Raw genomic sequence first — 22,731 nt, forward strand, 5'->3', positions numbered from 1 at the left:
CTGAGGGAGAGGATTGATTGATGGATGATGTTTATTGTCCTGACTGAGGGAGAGGATTGATGGATTATGTTTATTGTCCTGACTGAGGGAGAGGAGTAATTGATGGATGATGTTTATTGTCCTGACTGAGGGAGAGGATTTATTGATGGATGATGTTTATTGTCCTGACTGAGGAAGAGGATTGATTGATGGATGATGTTTGTTGTCCTGACTGAGGAAGAGGATTGATTGATGGATGATGTTTATTGTCCTGACTGAGGGAGAGGATTGATTGATGGATGATGTTTATTGTCCTGACTAAGGGTGAGGATTGATTGATGGATGATGTTTATTGTCCTGACTGAGGAAGAGGATTGATTGATGGATGATGTTTGTTGTCCTGACTGAGGAAGAGGGTTGATTGATGGATGATGTTTATTGTCCTGACTGAGGGAGAGGATTAATTGATGGATGATGTTTATTGTCCTGACTGAGGGAGAGGATTGATTGATGGATGATGTTTATTGTCCTGACTGAGGAAGAGGATTGATTGATGGATGATGTTTATTGTCCTGACTGAGGGAGAGGATTGATTGATGGATGATGTTTATTGTCCTGACTGAGGGAGAGGATTGATGGATGATGTTTATTGTCCTGACTGAGGGAGAGGAGTGATTGATGGATGATGTTTATTGTCCTGACTGAGGGAGAGGATTGATTGATGGATGATGTTTATTGTCCTGACTGAGGGAGAGGATTGATGGATTATGTTTATTGTCCTGACTGAGGGAGAGGAGTAATTGATGGATGATGTTTATTGTCCTGACTGAGGGAGAGGATTGATTGATGGATGATGTTTATTGTCCTGACTGAGGGAGAGGATTGATTGATGGATGATGTTTATTGTCCTGACTGAGGAAGAGGATTGATTGATGGATGATGTTTGTTGTCCTGACTGAGGAAGAGGATTGATTGATGGATGATGTTTATTGTCCTGACTGAGGGAGAGGAATGATTGATGGATGATGTTTATTGTCCTGACTAAGGGTGAGGACTTGATTGATGGATGATGTTTATTGTCCTGACTGAGGAAGAGGGATTGATTGATGGATGATGTTTGTTGTCCTGACTGAGGAAGAGGATTGATGGATGATGTTTATTGTCCTGACTGAGGGAGAGGAGTGATTGATGGATGATGTTTATTGTCCTGACTGAGGGAGAGGATTGATTGATGGATGATGTTTATTGTCCTGACTGAGGGAGAGGATTGATGGATGATGTTTATTGTCCTGACTGAGGGAGAGGATTGATTGATGGATGATGTTTATTGTCCTGACTGAGGGAGAGGATTGATTGATGGATGATGTTTATTGTCCTGACTGAGGAAGAGGATGATTGATGGATGATGTTTGTTGTCCTGACTGAGGAAGAGGATTGATTGATGGATGATGTTTATTGTCCTGACTGAGGGAGAGGGTTGATTGATGGATGATGTTTATTGTCCTGACTAAGGGGTGAGGATTGATTGATGGATGATGTTTATTGTCCTGACTGAGGAAGAGGATTGATTGATGGATGATGTTTGTTGTCCTGACTGAGGAAGAGGGTTGATTGATGGATGATGTTTATTGTCCTGACTGAGGAAGAGGATTGATTGATGGATGATGTTTATTGTCCTGACTGAGGGAGAGGATTGATTGATGGATGATGTTTATTGTCCTGACTGAGGAAGAGGATTGATTGATGGATGATGTTTATTGTCCTGACTGAGGGAGAGGATTGATTGATGGATGATGTTTATTGTCCTGACTGAGGGAGAGGATTGATTGATGGATGATGTTTATTGTCCTGACTGAGGGAGAGGATGATTGATGGATGATGTTTATTGTCCTGACTGAGGGATAGGATTGATTGATGGATTATGTTTATTGTCCTGACTGAGGGAGAGGATTGATTGATGGATGATGTTTATTGTCCTGACTGAGGGAGAGGATTGATGGATGATGTTTATTGAGCTGCCTGAGGGAGAGGATTGATTGATGGATGATGTTTATTGTCCTGACTGAGGGAGAGGATTGATTGATGGATGATGTTTATTGTCCTGACTGAGGGATAGGATTGATTGATGGATTATGTTTATTGTCCTGACTGAGGAAGAGGATTTATTGATGGATGACGTTTATTGTCCTGACTGAGGAAGAGGATTGATTGATGGATGATGTGTATTGTCCTGACTGAGGGAGAGGATTGATTGATGGATGATGTTTATTGTCCTGACTGAGGAAGAGGATTGATTGATGGATGATGTTTGTTGTCCTGACTGAGGAAGAGGATTGATTGATGGATGATGTTTATTGTCCTGACTGAGGGAGAGGAATGATTGATGGATGATGTTTATTGTCCTGACTAAGGGTGAGGATTGATTGATGGATGATGTTTATTGTCCTGACTGAGGAAGAGGATTGATTGATGGATGATGTTTGTTGTCCTGACTGAGGAAGAGGATTGATGGATGATGTTTATTGTCCTGACTGAGGGAGAGGAGTGATTGATGGATGATGTTTATTGTCCTGACTGAGGGAGAGGATTGATTGATGGATGATGTTTATTGTCCTGACTGAGGGAGAGGATTGATGGATTATGTTTATTGTCCTGACTGAGGGAGAGGATTGATTGATGGATGATGTTTATTGTCCTGACTGAGGGAGAGGATTGATTGATGGATGATGTTTATTGTCCTGACTGAGGAAGAGGATTGATTGATGGATGATGTTTGTTGTCCTGACTGAGGAAGAGGATTGATTGATGGATGATGTTTATTGTCCTGACTGAGGGAGAGGATTGATTGATGGATGATGTTTATTGTCCTGACTAAGGGTGAGGATTGATTGATGGATGATGTTTATTGTCCTGACTGAGGAAGAGGATTGATTGATGGATGATGTTTGTTGTCCTGACTGAGGAAGAGGGTTGATTGATGGATGATGTTTATTGTCCTGACTGAGGGAGAGGATTAATTGATGGATGATGTTTATTGTCCTGACTGGGGGAGAGGATTGATTGATGGATGATGTTTATTGTCCTGACTGAGGAAGAGGATTGATTGATGGATGATGTTTATTGTCCTGACTGAGGGAGAGGGATTGATTGATGGATGATGTTTATTGTCCTGACTGAGGGAGAGGATTGATGGATGATGTTTATTGTCCTGACTGAGGGAGAGGAGTGATTGATGGATGATGTTTATTGTCCTGACTGAGGGAGAGGATTGATTGATGGATGATGTTTATTGTCCTGACTGAGGGAGAGGATTGATGGATTATGTTTATTGTCCTGACTGAGGGAGAGGAGTAATTGATGGATGATGTTTATTGTCCTGACTGAGGGAGAGGATTTATTGATGGATGATGTTTATTGTCCCGACTGAGGAAGAGGATTGATTGATGGATGATGTTTGTTGTCCTGACTGAGGAAGAGGATTGATTGATGGATGATGTTTATTGTCCTGACTGAGGGAGAGGATTGATTGATGGATGATGTTTATTGTCCTGACTAAGGGTGAGGATTGATTGATGGATGATGTTTATTGTCCTGACTGAGGAAGAGGATTGATTGATGGATGATGTTTGTTGTCCTGACTGAGGAAGAGGTTGATTGATGGATGATGTTTATTGTCCTGACTGAGGGAGAGGATTAATTGATGGATGATGTTTATTGTCCTGACTGAGGGAGAGGATTTATTGATGGATGATGTTTATTGTCCTGACTGAGGAAGAGGATTGATTGATGGATGATGTTTATTGTCCTGACTGAGGGAGAGGATTGATTGATGGATGATGTTTATTGTCCCGACTGAGGGAGAGGATTGATGGATGATGTTTATTGTCCTGACTGAGGGAGAGGAGTGATTGATGGATGATGTTTATTGTCCTGACTGAGGGAGAGGATTGATTGATGGATGATGTTTATTGTCCTGACTGAGGGAGAGGAATGATGGATTATGTTTATTGTCCTGACTGAGGGAGAGGAGTAATTGATGGATGATGTTTATTGTCCTGACTGAGGGAGAGGATTGATTGATGGATGATGTTTATTGTCCTGACTGAGGGAGAGGATTGATTGATGGATGATGTTTATTGTCCTGACTGAGGAAGAGGATTGATTGATGGATGATGTTTGTTGTCCTGACTGAGGAAGAGGATTGATTGATGGATGATGTTTATTGTCCTGACTGAGGGAGAGGAATGATTGATGGATGATGTTTATTGTCCTGACTAAGGGTGAGGATTGATTGATGGATGATGTTTATTGTCCTGACTGAGGAAGAGGATTGATTGATGGATGATGTTTGTTGTCCTGACTGAGGAAGAGGATGGATGGATGATGTTTATTGTCCTGACTGAGGGAGAGGAGTGATTGATGGATGATGTTTATTGTCCTGACTGAGGGAGAGGATTGATTGATGGATGATGTTTATTGTCCTGACTGAGGGAGAGGATTGATGGATGATGTTTATTGTCCTGACTGAGGGAGAGGATTGATTGATGGATGATGTTTATTGTCCTGACTGAGGGAGAGGATTGATTGATGGATGATGTTTATTGTCCTGACTGAGGAAGAGGATGATTGATGGATGATGTTTGTTGTCCTGACTGAGGAAGAGGATTGATTGATGGATGATGTTTATTGTCCTGACTGAGGGAGAGGGTTGATTGATGGATGATGTTTATTGTCCTGACTAAGGGTGAGGATTGATTGATGGATGATGTTTATTGTCCTGACTGAGGAAGAGGATTGATTGATGGATGATGTTTGTTGTCCTGACTGAGGAAGAGGGTTGATTGATGGATGATGTTTATTGTCCTGACTGAGGAAGAGGATTGATTGATGGATGATGTTTATTGTCCTGACTGAGGGAGAGGATTGATTGATGGATGATGTTTATTGTCCTGACTGAGGAAGAGGATTGATTGATGGATGATGTTTATTGTCCTGACTGAGGGGAGAGGGATTGATTGATGGATGATGTTTATTGTCCTGACTGAGGGAGAGGAGTGATTGATGGATGATGTTTATTGTCCTGACTGAGGGAGAGGATTGATTGATGGATGATGTTTATTGTCCTGACTGAGGGAGAGGATTGATTGATGGATTATGTTTATTGTCCTGACTGAGGGAGAGGATTGATTGATGGATGATGTTTATTGTCCTGACTGAGGGAGAGGATTGATGGATGATGTTTATTGTCCTGACTGAGGGAGAGGATTGATTGATGGATGATGTTTATTGTCCTGACTGAGGGAGAGGATTGATTGATGGATGATGTTTATTGTCCTGACTGAGGGATAGGATTGATTGATGGATTATGTTTATTGTCCTGACTGAGGAAGAGGATTTATTGATGGATGACGTTTATTGTCCTGACTGAGGGAGAGGATTGATTGATGAATGATGTTTATTGTCCTGACTGAGGAAGAGGATGATTGATGGATGATGTTTGTTGTCCTGACTGAGGAAGAGGATTGATTGATGGATGATGTTTATTGTCCTGACTGAGGGAGAGGGTTGATTGATGGATGATGTTTATTGTCCTGACTAAGGGTGAGGATTGATTGATGGATGATGTTTATTGTCCTGACTGAGGAAGAGGATTGATTGATGGATGATGTTTGTTGTCCTGACTGAGGAAGAGGGTTGATTGATGGATGATGTTTATTGTCCTGACTGAGGAAGAGGATTGATTGATGGATGATGTTTATTGTCCTGACTGAGGGAGAGGATTGATTGATGGATGATGTTTATTGTCCTGACTGAGGAAGAGGATTGATTGATGGATGATGTTTATTGTCCTGACTGAGGAGAGGATTGATTGATGGATGATGTTTATTGTCCTGACTGAGGGAGAGGATTGATTGATGGATGATGTTTATTGTCCTGACTGAGGGAGAGGATTGATTGATGGATGATGTTTATTGTCCTGACTGAGGGATAGGATTGATTGATGGATTATGTTTATTGTCCTGACTGAGGGAGAGGATTGATTGATGGATGATGTTTATTGTCCTGACTGAGGGAGAGGATTGATGGATGATGTTTATTGTCCTGACTGAGGGAGAGGATTGATTGATGGATGATGTTTATTGTCCTGACTGAGGGAGAGGATTGATTGATGGATGATGTTTATTGTCCTGACTGAGGGATAGGATTGATTGATGGATTATGTTTATTGTCCTGACTGAGGAAGAGGATTTATTGATGGATGACGTTTATTGTCCTGACTGAGGAAGAGGATTGATTGATGGATGATGTGTATTGTCCTGACTGAGGGAGAGGATTGATTGATGGATGATGTTTATTGTCCCTACTGAGGGAGTGGATGGGGAAAGAGAATAAGGCAGGAAGAGAGTGAAAGAATGAGAAGAGGGGGGAGAAAAGATGGCAGAGTGGAGGAGTGGTGTAGGGATGACTTGTTATGACTTGATATGAAGTTGATGTATGTTGAAACTATGGTTGAAACGAGGTGTACTGCTACATTTTGCTTTACACTACATGTTGCTACTACTCCATGACTTTCTGTAAACTACTGTCCTTCTTGCTGATCAAATGCTGCTGGAGGAATCATTATAGAGTGACCTCTATAATCATTCCTGTCTCTCTGCTCCTCTCCTCTCTCCCTGCCCTCTCCTCTCATTCCCCCTCTCTTGTACTATCCTCCCCCTACTGCCCTTTATCCTCCCCTTTTTCTACTGTTTCCCTTCTCTTCTTTCTCCTATCCTTTCCTCCCTCTCTCCCTCCTCCCTCTTGATTTTGCACTCTCTCCTACCCTCTCTCCTCCAACCTCCCCCTCTTTCCTCTCCTCCTTCTGTCCTGTGTGTTCAGATGGATGGCAGTAGGTCGTTGCCCAGGGGCAGTTCTATGGTGAACAGGGTGAGTGGGCTCTATCCTATCCTGTCTTCTCCTCTTTCCTTCTCTTCTGATTCTGGTGGTGCTCCAGACTGACGTCCTTTAACAACACCATTACTGATGTGTTCCTCCATAATTGTCAAGCGTTTTGTTTTTGTTTTGTACTGCATTCATTGGTCTGTTGTTGTCTTTTGTTTGTTTGTTTGTCTCATCCGTTAATTCTCCCAACCTTCCCCTTTTTCTCAATCTCTCAGAGTGTGCAATATGTGAGTATAATATAAAGTATAAGGACTATTATCACCACTGTGGGCTGATTGAGGTCAAACATGGCAGATAGATGTAGAATGTATAGAGCAGACATCATTATCTTGTTCTGTATAAGAGAGAATCATGTCTGTTCTAGACAATACATTTCTATCTGAATGTTCTGTAACGTTACTCCCTCCTGAATGAAAGCCCTGCTGTTCTCTGGTGTCTATGGGTGTTTGGCTTTTTACTGTACAGTATATCTGTAGCAACACCCAATGGGTGCTAGAATTATTATTATTATTATTATTATTATTATTATTATTATTATTATTATTATTATTATTATTATTATAGAATAAGTGGTGATGGGCGGGTCTATGAATCTCTCCCAATGTCCTGATTGGCTGGATTAACAACCTGTCAATCATCAAACCATATACAGTTGCCCAATGAAAATGCTCTGGTTTCCTGATTGACAGCTGGTGTTAATCCCGCCAAAAGGTGGGTCTCAGAATCATTCCCCCATCAGTGAAGGAAGGCTTTGGAATTCACTGATAATGCCCAAAAGCTTGGTTTTAAAACAACCGCCGATCTGGAAACCAGATAGGTGTACGCAATATGGTGGAAGCTCCCCTAAACCCTCTGGACGCGTAGATAGAGCCATCACCTTAGTGATTACACCTATCCAGTCTTTCCTGATCTGCTAGCACTGAAGGGGTATTGGCTAGAGGTTGTTCTCAGACCGGGCTATAGACCTCCCTCCCCATCCTCCCTTTACAGTGAATGAGCTCATAGCTTCCATTCTGTTGGCCACACCTGTGAATGATGCCCAAATACAACAGGCATTTACCATGTGGAATAGTTAAGCATACATTCTGGCTGTCCAGGAATTTCCACACATACCTGTCTGTGTGCGTGTGCGTGTGTGCGTGCTTTTGTGTGTGTGCGTGCTTTTATGTGCGTGTGTTTTTGCGTGCGTGTGTGTGCACTTGGTGCTTTGTCTGGTAGTATGTGCATTGTTCGCAGCCTGAGCTTTGTTCCCATACAAAGCCCTGGCTTCTTGCTGTGTGTAGATTTGAGTGCTGCTTGGCTGGCGTTCTTTACCTGCCGCTTTTAAATCCACCTACAGTAGCTCCCTAGATAATGACACAGCTAATGCTAATGCTAATGCTAATACTACTGTACCTAAAGCTATAGTCAGAGCTAGTAGTGCTATAGCTTGAGCCACTGTGTAGCTAAAGCTAGAGCTAGCATCTGCGGCCATACTTTCTGATCTAACGCAGTGGTTCTCAACTGACACGACAAATACATGTGAAATAGTGCAAATGCACAGGGACAGGCTATTACACAGCCTCTGTGCTAGTTGGTTTCTGCTTAAGCCAACTTAGCCGTTGTCTTACCAAGGTCTGGCCGAGGTCTTGGCAAGGCAACAATGTAGAGTTGTTGAATGCACAAAGTCTGGCACCTTGGCTGGCATATGTTAGATGGCTAGATGCTGAAAATGTCAATAAGAGAACACATGAAAAGCTATTTATCTCTAGATTACTCTGGGCTCACCAGAGTTGAGACCACTGGGTTACTGCCTGGTTTACTGGCTGATGGGTCTGGTCTCCCCTCTTCTGTACTGGGATTGAGGGAACAGTATTTTGGGTTGTGGAGTTGCTTTGTGATGTATATCCCAGTGTTGATGCAGTGCCTGTCCTGTCCTCCAGGGGGAGCTAGAGAGACAGCTGCTACAGGCCAACCCCATCCTGGAGGCCTTCGGAAATGCCAAGACTGTCAAGAACGACAACTCCTCCAGATTTGTAAGAATGTATTAATATCTAGATTGATCCCTGATCTACAGTATATTTTTTATTGGCTGTATTTTTCTTTACTGTGTTTGTTGTTGAGTTTGCATAATTACAAAATGTGTATGTTAGATCATCAACTGACAAATTTCTTCTCCTCTTGTCTCTCAGGGCAAATTCATCCGTATTAACTTTGACGTGGCTGGATACATTGTCGGTGCCAACATTGAGACCTGTATCCTTCCTCTGCAGTCAGACTCTGTTTCAAGTCCCAACCTAAATATTATGGTTGGAACTCATTAGTATGCTCACCAGTGGGTCATTGCTAATCTGTCATCAGGTAGAAGTTGCCCTTACACACAGGGGTCAGCTCAGGGAAGCAAGGGATGCAAAACTGCCCTTAGATTAGTGTCTGGGGCTATTGAACCCTTCCTTAAACCCTGACCTCAGACCTGCTGGAGAAGTCGAGGGCGATCCGCCAGGCCAAAGAAGAGAGGACCTTCCACATCTTTTACCAACTCATGTGTGGAGCTTCAGAGGCCACCAGAGGTGAGAGAGGGGGAGAGGAGGAAGAGAGGGGGAGAGGAGGAAGAGAGGGGGAGAGGAGGAAGAGAGGGTAGGAGAGGGAGGTGAGAAAGGGGATGGGTTGAATAGATGTTCGATTCATGACGTTTTATCCTTTTACTGATAACTGGCATCTCCCTCTCTCTCTCTCTGTTTCCATCTCTCTCTCCCTCTCTGTCTCTCCGTAGCGGACCTTCTCCTGGGTAGTGCTGACCAGTACAGGTTTCTGAGTGGAGGTGCTATTCCTGTTCCAGGCCAGAGTGACGCTGACAACTTCACCCAGACCATGGACTCTATGACCATCATGGGATTCACACCTGAGGAGTCTCTGTGTAAGCGAGAGAGGGATGGAGAGGAAAGTAAAGGAGAGGAGAGGAGAGGAGAGGAGAGGAGAGGAGGGGGGGGGGGGGAATACAGAGCTTTCCTCAGAACATTGGAGTAAAAAAACGATATTTTCTCTCCATCCCTCTCTTTCTGCCTGTCTCTCTTCCTCTTCCCTCCTCCTCCTAGCCATGTTGAAGGTGATCTCTGCAGTGCTCCAGTTTGGGAACATCTCGTTCACTAAGGAGAAGAACCAGGACCAGTGCTCCATGCCAGACGACACGGCTGCCCAGAAACTGAGCCACCTGCTGGGCATCAGCGTGCTGGAGTTCTCCCGGGCCATCCTCACCCCGAGGATTAAAGTAGGACGCGAGTACGTCCAGAAGGCCCAGACCAAAGAACAGGTGAGACACACACATACATTAATACACGTCCTGAGAATATCTAAGACTAAGAGCATAGTATTTGGTACAAATCACTCCATAAGCTCTAAACCTCAGCTGAATTGGGTAATGAATAATATGGCTTTTGAGCAAGTTGAGGAGACTAAACTTCTTGGTGTCATCTTAGACTGTACGTTTTCATGGTTAAGGCATATTGATTTAATTGCTGTAAAGATGGGGCGAGGTTTGTCTGTGATAAAGAGATGCTCAGCATTCTTAACACCACACATGAGCAAAGAAGTCCTGCAAGCTGTAGTTTTATCGTATCTTAACTACTTCCAGGTGATATGGTCAGGTGCTGCAAAGAAGGACATAGGAAAGCTGCAGCAGCCTCAGAACAGAACAGCACGTCATGCCCTGCAATGTTCACAGAGAGATAATGTCAACAAAATGCATGTTGATCTCTTCTGGCTTAAAGGAGAGATTGACTGCATCACTTCTTGTTTTTTGCAAGAAATATAATGTGTTAAAAACGCCAAACTGTCTATTCAATCAACTAACATACAGCTCTGACAGACATGCGTACCCCACAAGACATGCCACAAGAAGTCTCTTCACAGTCCCTCAAAGCAACACACAGTAATATATAGAGCCATGGTCACATGGAACTCCCTGCCATCTCAAATCACTCAAGCTAGCTGCAAAATTAGCTTTAAAAAAACAAATATAAACAGCACAGCTCCTCTCCCCTTTCTGACCTAAATAGCTTGTTGTATCCAGTCCTCTGCCTCCCGAGCACATCTGGTGTTTGGGTTAAAGATAAGATGTGCCCTTGGCATTAGGATATCAGGACCTGCTTAGAGAAAGCAATTGTAAACAAAGCCTCAGTAGAGTAAGGACTTTGGTCGTGCTCCATATGATGATGAAGTTCAAGAGATTCAAGATGTTATGATTTAACTGGATAAGAACCCAAATGCAGACAAGTACACGAAGCCATAGAAGTTTTAACAGGTTTATTTACAATGTTCAAAGTCCAGGTTTCCAAATATATGGGAAGAGCAAGTCCAGGTTACAGGGAGGGTAACAGATCCAGATCAGGGCAGGTGTGGTACCGTAATGTCCTAGTGTCCGTGATGAGTCCAAAAGAGAGGTCCGGTATTGGAGAGCAGGATGGTGGTGGCAGGAGTGAAGCGGAGGCAGGAGTCAGGTTCCAAATATCTGTGGCACAGGAGAAAAAGTAAATAGAACAGACCAAAAAACACAAAGAGCAAAAATAACCAGGTTGAGTCGGCAGCGAGACTAACATGGTCGTCTTGACTATGATCTGACGATGAGTGGTAAGTTTGACCGGGTCTTAAAGGCTGAGGTGATTATGGTGAATGAGCTGCAGCTGGAACCCTGACTCCCGCACACCAGACTTCACTCCTGCAATCAAGGACAGACAGAGGGGAGGGAGAGAGCAGAGAGAGCTACCTAGCAGCAGTAGGCCTAACAGTACCCCCCCCTCTACGGACGCCACCTGGCGGCCGACGGGGTTTATCGGGATGTAACCTATGAAACTCTCGGACCAGCGCAGGATCCACAATGAAGCTCCTGGGCACCCAGGAACGTTCCTCGGGACCATAACCCTCCCAATCCACCAGGTACTGGAAACCACGACCTCGGCGGCGAACATCCAGAAGTCGCCGGACAGTGTAGACCGGACCCCCACCCCGATCCTGGGCGGAGGAGGGGGACGAGAGGGCGGGCACAGAGGGCTAACCGACACAGGCTTAATCTGGGAAACATGAAAGGTGGAATGAACCCGTAGGGGAGGCAGGAAGCTGTAGCTTAACCGCGCAGGGGTTAACAATAGACAGTATCTTGAACGGTCCTATAAAACGAGGCGCCATCTTCTTAGACTCCACCTTCAATGGAAGGTCCCGTGACTTCAGCCATACCTCTTGACCAGGAGAGTAACCGGGAGCCTGGGACCGGTGACGGTTGGCTTGCCTCTGCATGTACGCCGAAGCTCGGGACAGAGCTACCCTGGCCTTCCTCCAGACCTTGAAGCAGCGGCGCATGTGGGACTGCACCGAGGGTACCGCCAGTTCCCTCTCTTGGGAAGGGAACAGGGGAGGTTGATAACCCAGAGCACACAGAAAGGAGACAAACCAGAGGAAGCGTTAGTCAAGGTGTTATGAGCATATTCCACCCAGGGGAGCATGGAGCTCCATGACCCAGGGTTAGACCCAGTGACACAGCGAAGAGCGGTCTCCATCTCCTGGTTCGCTCTCTCGGCTTGCCCGTTGGTCTGGGGGTGATATCCAGAGGACAGGCTGGATGTAATGCCCAAAGCTTTACAGAAAGCTTTCCACACCTGGGAGACAAACTGGGGACCCCTGTCAGAGACAATATCCGTGGGTAGACCATGAGAGCGGAACACATGTTCAACCAAAATATCAGCCGTCTCTCTGGCAGTAGGCAGTTTAGGTAGGGCCAAAAAATGAGCGAACTTAGAAAAACGATCAATCACCGTAAGAATGACAGTCTTACCAGACGAGGGGGAAGTCCAGTGACAAAATCCATAGCGATATGCGACCAGGGCCGGCTGGGTATAGGTAGAGGTCGTAGATGACCAGCGCTGGCCTGGGTGGAGTTCTTACTTCGTGCACATACCGTACAAGCAGCAATGAAGGCTCGAGTGTCCGCCTCCATCGTGGCCCACCAGAACTTACGTCGCACAAAGTCAAGGGTCCGCGAAACTCCAGGGTGACAGGTAAGGGGAGACGAGTGAGCCCACTGAAGTACCTGGGAGCGAGCAGACTCAGGGACAAACATCCGGTTAGGAGGACCCCTCCCAGGGTCAGCTTGATGATGTTGAGCCTGTCTAACAATCCCCTCGATGTCACATGTGATGACTGCAATACTGCAGGTAGGAGGCAAAATGGGTTCAGGGTTACTACCAGTATCAACAGCCGAATGAACACGAGACAGGGCGTCAGGCTTGGCGTTGCGTGACCCAGGACGGTAAGACAGAGAAAAATTGAATCTCCCAAAAAATAGTGCCCACCTGGCTTGGCGGGGGTTGAGCTGCTTCGCTGACTGGAGGTAAGCCAGATTCTTATGATCCGTCCAAGCGATGAAGGGTTGTTCCGCCCCTCCAACCAATGTCGCCACTCCTCGAGAGCCAGCTTAACGGCGAGCAGTTCACGATTGCCAACATCATAATTCCTCTCTGCCTGAGAAAGTTTCCTTGAGAGAAAAGCACAGGGATGCAGTTTGTTATCTTCAGGAGAACGTTGTGACAACACTGCACCTACCCCAGTGTCGGATGCATCCACCTCCACGACAAACTGGCGGTCGGGGGTCCGGCTGCATCAGAATGGGAGCCGAGGCGAAGCGATGTTTCAGTTCTTCGAACGCTGATTCGGCCCCTTCATTCCAAGCGAACGGTCGTGAGATGGAGGTGAGAGCGGTGAGTGGCGCCGCAATGCGGCTGTAGTCCTTGATGAACCTCCTATAGAAGTTCGCAAACCCCAGGAATCGTTGAAGTTGTTTTGCGGGTAGAGGGAGCTGGCCAGTCCGTGACAGCAGAGATCTTAGCTGGGTCCATCCGCAACTCCCCCTGAGCTATGATGTAACCCAAAAAAGAGGTCTCAGACACATGAAATTCACATTTCTCCATCTTCACAAACAGTTTGTTCTCCAACAACCTTTGCAACACCTGGCGCACATGTAGTTCATGTTCCTGGGAGGACTCTGAGAAAATCAAGATATCATCCAGATAGACAAAAACAAACCGATTCAACATGTCCCGAAGGACATCATTGACTAGTGCCTGAAAAACAGCAGGGGCATTGGACAACCCAAAAGGCATAACCAGATACTCAAAATGTCCCAAGGGTGTGTTGAAGGCAGTCTTCCATTCATCACCCTTACGAATGCGCACCAGGTGATACGCATTTCGTAGATCCAGTTTCGTAAAGATGGTAGCACCATGAAGGAGGGGAAAAGCAGAATTAATCAAAGGCAGAGAATACTTGTTCTTAATGGTGATGTTGTTAAGACCACGGTAATCAATACAGGGTCTGAGGGTCTTATCCTTCTTAGCAACAAAAAAGAATCCCGCTCCTACAGGTGACGAGGAAGGACGCATAATACCTGCCGCCAGGAGTCCCGAATGTAGTTCTCCATAGCCTCCGTCTCCGGCCGGGAGAGATTGTACAGGCGACTGCTGGGGAGCGGGGCTCCTGGCTGGAGGTCAATGGCGCAGTCGTAAGGGCCGGTGAGGAGGAAGAGAAGTAGCTCTGTGTTTGCAGAAAACGGATGCCAGGTCATGATATGCGTCAGGGACAGCAGAGAGATCCATGGACTCCAGTGGAGGTTGAGGCACAGTACTGGCAGGAGTCTGAGCAGAACACAAACAATTCACATGACAAAATGTGCTCCATGAAACAATGTTACCTGTCACCCAATCAATGTGTGGATTGTGTCTTATGAGCCAGGGGATACCAAGGACCAGGGGGTGTCTGTGGGCAGTCGATAATATGGAATTGAATGTTCTCCTGATGATTTCCCGACACTCTAAGACAAACAGGAACAGTTTGATGGGTAATACGGGTCAACAATTGTCCATTTAGACCCTTAGCCTGCAGCGGACAGTCCATAGGAACAGTCTCCAAATCCATTTGTTGAGCCCACTCTCTATCCAAAAAGCTTTCGTCGGCACCAGAGTCAATCAGCGCACTAACAGAGAAATTCTGGGACTGCCACTGGAGGGATGCCTGGAGCAGAATGCGGGGAGAAGAGGAAGAATCCGCTGCTCGGCTCACCAAAACTTCTCCCATTAATGATGAGCCGGCCCTTTTCCCGGACGAACTGGGCAGGAAGGAACGAAATGACCAGCTTCTCCACAATACAGGCAGACCCGAGCCTGAATACGACGTGCACGCTCCTCTGAGGACAACCGTGCACGACCCACCTCCATGGCTTCGGGTTCAGTGCTCCTCGTATCGACTCGGGAAGACACGGCTTTCTCCGTAGGGAAGATGCAGGGAGGAGTTTGTTGATGACAGACAGGTTGCTTGGAACTAACACTCCTCTCCCGGCGGCGCTCCCGAATCCGATTATCCAACCTGATAGTGAGTGAAATAAGATTATCCAGCGTAGCCGATTCATCATATGACACCAATTCATCTTTTAAAGTCTCAGACAAAGCATTGATGAACACTCCTTGTAATGCCTCGTCATTCCAACCACTCACTGCTGCTAAAGTCCGAAACTCCACTGCCATCTCCGCCACACTACGAGCCCCCTGTCGAAGAGAGAACAACCGTTTCGCAGCCTCCTTGCCTCGTACGGGGTGGTCAAAAACCTTCCTCATCTCCGTGGTGAAGGCAACGTAAGCGTTGCAAATGTCCAACTGACTCTCCCATACCGCGGATCCCCAGGCACGAGCGGAACCGCTAGTAGAGTTAATAAGGTAGGCAATACGGGCTCTTTCTGAGGCGTAGGTGAGGGGCTGTTGTTCAAACACTAACGAGCATTGAGTCAAAAAATCGCCACAGGTTCCCATGTTCCCGTCATAGCGCTCTGGAGCAGGAACAAAAGGCTCTCTGATCTGGGCTGAAGGGGTAGTAAGGGCAGACACTTGATTGGTGAGTAATTGAACCTGATTAAGCAGCACCTGACTGTCCTCAGCAATCGTCTTAAACAGGGTATCATGTTGGCCAAGTAAAATGCCCTGATTGGCTATGGCAGTCCAAATTTCAGTGCACTCTGGGGTGGTATCCGAGCTACTGTCTGCTGGGTTCATGTTGGTCAGATCATACTGTTATGATTTAACTGGATAAGAACCCAAATGCAGACAAGTACACGAAGCCATAGAAGTTTTAACAGGTTTATTTACAATGTTCAAAGTCCAGGTTTCCAAATATATGGGAAGAGCAAGTCCAGGTTACAGGGAGGGTAACAGATCCAGATCAGGGCAGGTGTGGTACCGTAATGTCCTAGTGTCCGTGATGAGTCCAAAAAGAGGTCCGGTATTGGAGAGCAGGATGGTGGTGGCAGGAGTGAAGCGGAGGCAGGAGTCAGGTTCCAAATATCTGTGGCACAGGAGAAAAAGTAAATAGAACAGACCAAAAACACAAAGAGCAAAAATAACCAGGTTGAGTCGGCAGCGAGACTAACATGGTCGTCTTGACTATGATCTGACGATGAGTGGTAAGTTTGACCGGGTCTTAAAGGCTGAGGTGATTATGGTGAATGAGCTGCAGCTGGAACCCTGACTCCCGCACACCAGACTTCACTCCTGCAATCAAGGACAGACAGAGGGGAGGGAGAGAGCAGAGAGAGCTACCTAGCAGCAGTAGGCCTAACACAAGATTGCTGAGGTGAAAACTGTAGTTGAAGCTTTAGCTGGAGGAAACTGATGTATGGGACTGTTCATTTTATGAATGGCTCCACCCCGGTGGGACTCTGTTCATTTTATGAATGGCTCCACCCCGGTGGGACTGTTCATTTTATGAATGGCTCCACCCCGGTGGGACTGTTCATTTTATGAATGGCTCCACCCCGGTGGGACTGTTCATTTTATGAATGGCTCCACCCCAGTGGGACTCTGTTCATTTTATGAATGGCTCCACCCCGGTGGGACTGCACCCCGGTGGGACTGTTCATTTTTATGAACTGCTCCACCAAGTTACACTTTACCGTAAAGAGAACCCACTGTGGGTGGTGACTAACATAGAAGGCCAGATTTTAAGAGAAGATAAACGATGTGTTGTTGTCTACAGTGATATAATGTAGCCTAAGTGTAGACAAGTGTGTATTCTTATTCTAAATGTATGTAGTTATGTCCTTGAGTTGTTGTTGTCTATTAATGTGTTGTGTCATGTCATGTTTTACGTTTTGTGTGAACCCCAGGAGGAGGAGCTGTGTTAGAATCAGCTGATGGGGATCCTAATCAAATACACACACACACACACACACACACACACACACACACAATTGGTGTAAGAAGCACATGCTGGTTTCTTAGAATCCCTAAATGAATAATGCTCTCTCTCTCTTCTGTCGATCTCTCTCTAGGCTGACTTTGCAGTGGAGGCGTTGGCCAAAGCTACATATGAGCGTCTGTTCCGTTGGCTGGTCCACAGGATCAACCGAGCGCTGGACCGCAGACAGAGACAGGGAGCCTCTTTCATAGGCATACTGGACATAGCAGGCTTCGAGATCTTCCAGGTGTGTGTGTGTGTGTGTGTGGGTGTGTGTGTGTGTGGGTGTCTTTGAGTGTGTCTGAGTGTGTGTGTGTATGTGTTGAGTCTTTCTTTCATCTCCTGTTTGCAGTCTCTTCTCAGGTTCACTAAAAATATCTGCCCTCTATTTTCCCCTCTCTCATCCCTCTACCTTCCCCTCTCTCATCCCTCTATCTTCCCCTCTCTCATCCCTCTATCTTCCCCTCTCTCATCCCTCTATCTTTCCCTCTCTCATCCCTCTATCTTCCCCTCTCTCATCCCTCTATCTTTCCCTCTCTCATCCCTCTATCTTCCACTCTCTCATCCCTCTATCTTCCCCTCTCTCATCCCTCTATCTTCCCCTCTCTCATCCCTCTATCTTCCCCTCTCTCATCCCTCTATCTTCCCCTCTCTTATCCCTCTATCTGTCCCTCTCTCATCCCTCTACCTTCCCCTCTCTCATCCCTCTATCTTCCCCTCTCTCATCCCTCTACCTTCCCCTCTCTCATCCCTCTATCTTCCCCTCTCTCATCCCTCTACCTTCCCCTCTCTCATCCCTCTATCTTCCCCTCTCTCATCCCTCTATCTTTCCCTCTCTCATCCCTCTATCTTCCCCTCTCTCATCCCTCTATCTTTCCCTCTCTCATCCCTCTATCTTCCCCTCTCTCATCCCTCTATCTTCCCCTCTCTCATCCCTCTATCTTCCCCTCTCTCATCCCTCTATCTTCCCCTCTCTCATCCCTCTATCTTCCCCTCTCTCATCCCTCTATCTGTCCCTCTCTCATCCCTCTATCTTCCCCTCTCTCATCCCTCTATCTTCCCCTCTCTCATCCCTCTATCTTCCCCTCTCTCATCCCTCTATCTTCCCCTCTCTCATCCCTCTATCTTCCCCTCTCTCATCCCTCTATCTTCCCCTCTCTCATCCCTCTATTTTTCCCTCTCTCATCCCTCTATCTTTCTCTGTCCCATCCCTCCACAGTTGAACTCATTTGAGCAGCTGTGCATCAACTACACCAATGAGAAGCTGCAGCAGCTGTTCAACCACACCATGTTTATCCTGGAGCAGGAGGAGTACCAGAGGGAGGGCATCGAGTGGAACTTCATCGACTTCGGCCTGGACCTGCAGCCCTGCATCGACCTCATTGAAAGACCGGTACACACACACACGTAGCTCACCTTCAACCTTCGCCTGGATAAAACCGAACATCCACCTGACCTGGAACAGGAGCACTTTAACCCTTTAATAAAACATATTAGTTGTGAAGTGAATTATCAGGTGTTCTTACCTCTATTCATCTCTGTCCCTACCTACCCCCTCCCACTTAAGGCCCAGCCCCCTGGTGTGCTGGCCCTATTGGATGAGGAGTGTTGGTTTCCGCGGGCGACAGATCGTTCATTTGTGGATAAGCTGTCTGCTGAGCAGGGGACACACCCTAAATTCTTCAAACCACGACAAATACGACAAGAGGCCGACTTCGCCATCATACACTACGCTGGGAAGGTACTCTATCCATCCATCCATCTCTCCCTTTCTCTCTCTGTCATCCCTCCTTACACTGGAAAGGTATCTTCCTCTCATTCTGTCCATCTGTCATTCATCTTCATACACACAGGTGGAAAGGTGTTTCTAAATCTCTCCCCACCCCCCCTCTCTCTCTCTCTCTTCATCTGTCAGGTGGACTATAAGGCAGATGATTGGCTGGTGAAGAACATGGATCCTCTGAATGACAACATAGCATCTCTCCTCCACCAGTCCTCTGATCACTTCATCTCTGAGCTCTGGAGAGAGGGTACGACGCACACACACACACACACACACACACACACACACACACACACACACACACACACACACACACAGAGTAAAACAAATACTTCATACCCTTTATCAGAGATTTAGTCAGAAATGACACTGACCTAACAGTTTCTAATAGACAGGTGAAATCCACCTTTTTCTATATGAGGATTCCCCCATATCTGTTTGTGATTTACCGCATAATAATGCTTCCCCAGAATGAACTAACACCTTTATTTCTCTCTCTCTACTACCCTTCTCTTCTATTTGCTCTCTCTTTATTTATCTGCCCTCCTCTCAATGTATTTTCATCTACCTATTTCTCTCCCCTCTCGTTCCCTTCTCTGTTTCTCTTGCTTCAACTCAAACTATTCTCTCACTCCCCCCTCCCTTCTCCTCTCCTCTCTTCCTGTTTTTCTTACCACTATTCTTTCCCTCTTCACTCTTCCTTTCCTCTCGGTCCTCCTCCTCTCCTCCCTCTCTCCCTCTCCTCTTTCTTTCCTCTGTCCTCCTCCTCTCATCCCTCTCTCCCTCTCCTTTCCTCTCTGTCCTCCTCCTCTCCTCCCTCTCTCCCTCTCCTCTTTCTTTCCTCTCTGTCCTCCTCCTCTCCTCCCTCTCTCCCTCTCCTTTCCTCTCTGTCCTCCTCCTCTCCTCCCTCTCTCCCTCTCCCCCTCTCCCCTTTCTTTCCTCTCTGTCCTCCTCCTCTCCTCCCTCTCTCCCTCTCCTTTCCTCTCTGTCCTCCTCCTCTCCTCCCTCTCTCCCTCTCCTCTTTCTTTCCTCTGTCCTCCTCCTCTCCTCCCTCTCTCCTCTTTCTTTCCTCTCTGTCCTCCTCCTCTCCTCCCTCTCTCCCTCTCCTCTTTCTTTCCTCTGTCCTCCTCCTCTCCTCCCTCTCTCCTCTTTCTTTCCTCCCTGTCCTCCTCCTCTCCTCCCTCTCTCCCTCTCCTCTTTCTTTTCTCTGTCCTCCTCCTCTCCTCCCTCTCTCCCTCTCCTTTCCTCTCTGTCCTCCTCCTCTCCTCTCCTCCCCCTCTCCTCTTTCTTTCCTCTCTGTCCTCCTCCTCTCCTCCCTCTCTCCCTCTCCTCTTTCTTCCCTCTCTGTTCTCCTCCTCTCCTCCCTCTCTCCCTGTCATTTCCTCTCTGTCCTCCTCCTCTCCTCCATCTCTCACTCTCCTTTCCTCTCTGTCCTCCTCCTCCCTCCCTCTCTCCCTCTCCTTTCCTCTCTGTCCTCCTCCTCTCCTCCCTCTCTCCCTCTCCTTTCCTCTCTGTCCTCCTCCTCTCCTCCCTCTCTCCCTCTCCTTTCCTCTCTGTCCTCCTCCTCTCCTCCCTCTCTCCCTCTCCTTTCCTCTCTGTCCTCCTCCTCTCCTCCCTCTCTCCCTCTCCTTTCCTCTCTGTCCTCCTCCTCTCCTCCCTCTCTCCCTCTCCTCTTTCTTTCCTCTCTGTCCTCCTCCTCTCCTCCCTCTCTCCCTCTCCTTTCCTCTCTGTCCTCCTCCTCTCCTCCCTCTCTCCCTCTCCTTTCCTCTCTGTCCTCCTCCTCTCCTCTCCTCCCCCTCTCCTCTTTCTTTCCTCTCTGTCCTCCTCCTCTCCTCCCTCTCTCCCTCTCCTCTTTCTTCCCTCTCTGTTCTCCTCCTCTCCTCCCTCTCTCCCTGTCATTTCCTCTCTGTCCTCCTCCTCTCCTCCATCTCTCCCTCTCCTTTCCTCTCTGTCCTCCTCCTCCCCTCCCTCTCTCCCTCTCCTTTCCTCTCTGTCCTCCTCCTCTCCTCCCTCTCTCCATCTCCTTTCCTCTCTGTCCTCCTCCTCTTCTCCCTCTCCTTTCCTCTCTGTCCTCCTCCTCTCCTCCCTCTCTCCCTCTCCTTTCCTCTCTGTCCTCCTCCTCTCCTCCCTCTCTCCCTCTCCTCTTTCTTTCCTCTCTGTCCTCCTCCTCTCCTCCCTCTCTCCCTCTCCTTTCCTCTCTGTCCTCCTCCTCTCTTCCCTCTCTCCCTCTCCTCTTTCTTTTCTCTATGTTCTCCTCCTCTCCTCCCTCTATCCCTCTCCTTTCCTCTCTGTCCTCCTCCTCTCCTCCCTCTCTCCCTCTCCTCTTTCTTTCCTCTCTGTCCTCCTCCTCTCCTCCCTCTCTCCCTCTTCTTTCCTCTCTGTCCTCCTCCTCTCCTCTCTCCCTCCTCTTTTTTTCCCACTTTGTCTTCCTCCTCTCTCAGATATTCAGACTCTTCCTCGTGTATATTTCTTTGACTCCTATGCCACACTGCAGACCAATGGCTCTGACAGTAGGTTTCTTCCTATGTCTTTTTGTTTCATCCCTCGCTCCAACCCCCCTCTCTCTCTCTCTGCCTAGTGCCTGGTAGGCCCGTGGTTTGTTGTGTGTTGTCTGTGAGTGGTGTAGTTCGTAGTGTCATGTCTAGTGCCATGTTGTTACTGTTGTCCTCGGAATACGTTTCATCTCTGTTTGAGTATACATTTCTTACTCATCCCTTTTCTATTTATCTCTCTTTACATATTTACTTAGTAGTTGTTGTTTTGCTTTTAGTGACAGTGCTGTGATGGTCTGGTGTTCATGCGTTGCTTTTTGAAATCTTTTGCAACATTCTGAAGGAATTCACTTAATTTATACAGAACTACACTGTCACATCCTGCATAAACCACAAGGCACTGCTCTCACATCCCGACCAGGGCTATGTTCAGAATACTTATACAGTTGCGAACGGTTTTTCTAAAGGTGTTGCAAAACAGCAAGTATGGTCAAGAAACATTGGACATATTCATTCAACATTGGACGTTTTAGATCGTGAAAAAGCCCTATATTAGTTTCTCCATATTCTCTGGCATCACAATGGCCTCAACAAGACCCACAGATATACAGAGTTTGGTAAATAGTCTTCCATGTTGGCACCAAGCCTTCCATAATAATAACATTCTAATTTGCATTCTAACTAGAATGTTAACTGAAACCTTTCCTACCAACATGACACCCATTACAAATCTCAAACCTAGTTTGCCAAACTCACTATGTCTGTAGCTCTGGTCCCTCCACCACCAACCCACCAATCAGAGCTGTTCTAACTGTGACGTCCTATGTGTGTAGTGGAGAGGATTGTGGGGCTGGACCAGGTGTCCAACGACACCAACAGTGGGCCGGTCAACTTCGGGGCGGGGCTGAAGACTAAGAAGGGGATGTTTAGGACTGTGGGACAGCTCTACAAGGAGTCCCTCACCAAGCTGATGGCAACGCTACGCAACACCAACCCTAACTTCCTCCGCTGTATCATCCCCAACCATGAGAAGAAGGTGAGAGAGGAGAGAGAAGGATGAGAGGAGTGGGGAGGGGCAGAAGAGAGGGAAGGGTTAGGATGCTCACACAGCCAGGCTATTGATTGATTTCACTCTGTCTCTCAAACAGACAGACTACATATTCAACCACAGGTCATAACCATACACTCTCTGTCTGTCTTTCTGTCTGTCTCTCTGTATCTGTCTCTTCTCTCTCTCTCTCTCTCTCTCTCTCTCTCTCTCTCTCTCTCCCTCTCTCTCTCTCTCTCTCT

At 46.9% G+C, this 22,731-nt stretch overlaps 1 protein-coding gene across 1 annotated transcript in view; it reads left to right on the forward strand.

Annotated features, from left to right (window-relative positions):
- LOC123481195 (myosin-10-like) overlaps window positions 1-22,731 on the forward strand; it is a 55,136-nt gene that overhangs the window by 23,041 nt on the left and 9,364 nt on the right. Inside the window, exons 7-19 of the mRNA XM_045205842.1 lie at window positions 6,859-6,906; window positions 7,137-7,148; window positions 8,844-8,936; window positions 9,093-9,156; window positions 9,372-9,470; window positions 9,674-9,817; window positions 9,996-10,210; window positions 17,261-17,413; window positions 18,386-18,559; window positions 18,734-18,907; window positions 19,082-19,196; window positions 21,391-21,459; window positions 22,275-22,477. Of these exons, the coding sequence (XP_045061777.1) occupies window positions 6,859-6,906; window positions 7,137-7,148; window positions 8,844-8,936; window positions 9,093-9,156; window positions 9,372-9,470; window positions 9,674-9,817; window positions 9,996-10,210; window positions 17,261-17,413; window positions 18,386-18,559; window positions 18,734-18,907; window positions 19,082-19,196; window positions 21,391-21,459; window positions 22,275-22,477 (1,563 nt within the window). The remainder of the gene's footprint in view (window positions 1-6,858; window positions 6,907-7,136; window positions 7,149-8,843; window positions 8,937-9,092; window positions 9,157-9,371; window positions 9,471-9,673; window positions 9,818-9,995; window positions 10,211-17,260; window positions 17,414-18,385; window positions 18,560-18,733; window positions 18,908-19,081; window positions 19,197-21,390; window positions 21,460-22,274; window positions 22,478-22,731) is intronic.

This window comes from Coregonus clupeaformis, chromosome 20, assembly GCF_020615455.1.
Source record: "Coregonus clupeaformis isolate EN_2021a chromosome 20, ASM2061545v1, whole genome shotgun sequence".
Lineage (NCBI taxonomy): Eukaryota > Metazoa > Chordata > Actinopteri > Salmoniformes > Salmonidae > Coregonus > Coregonus clupeaformis.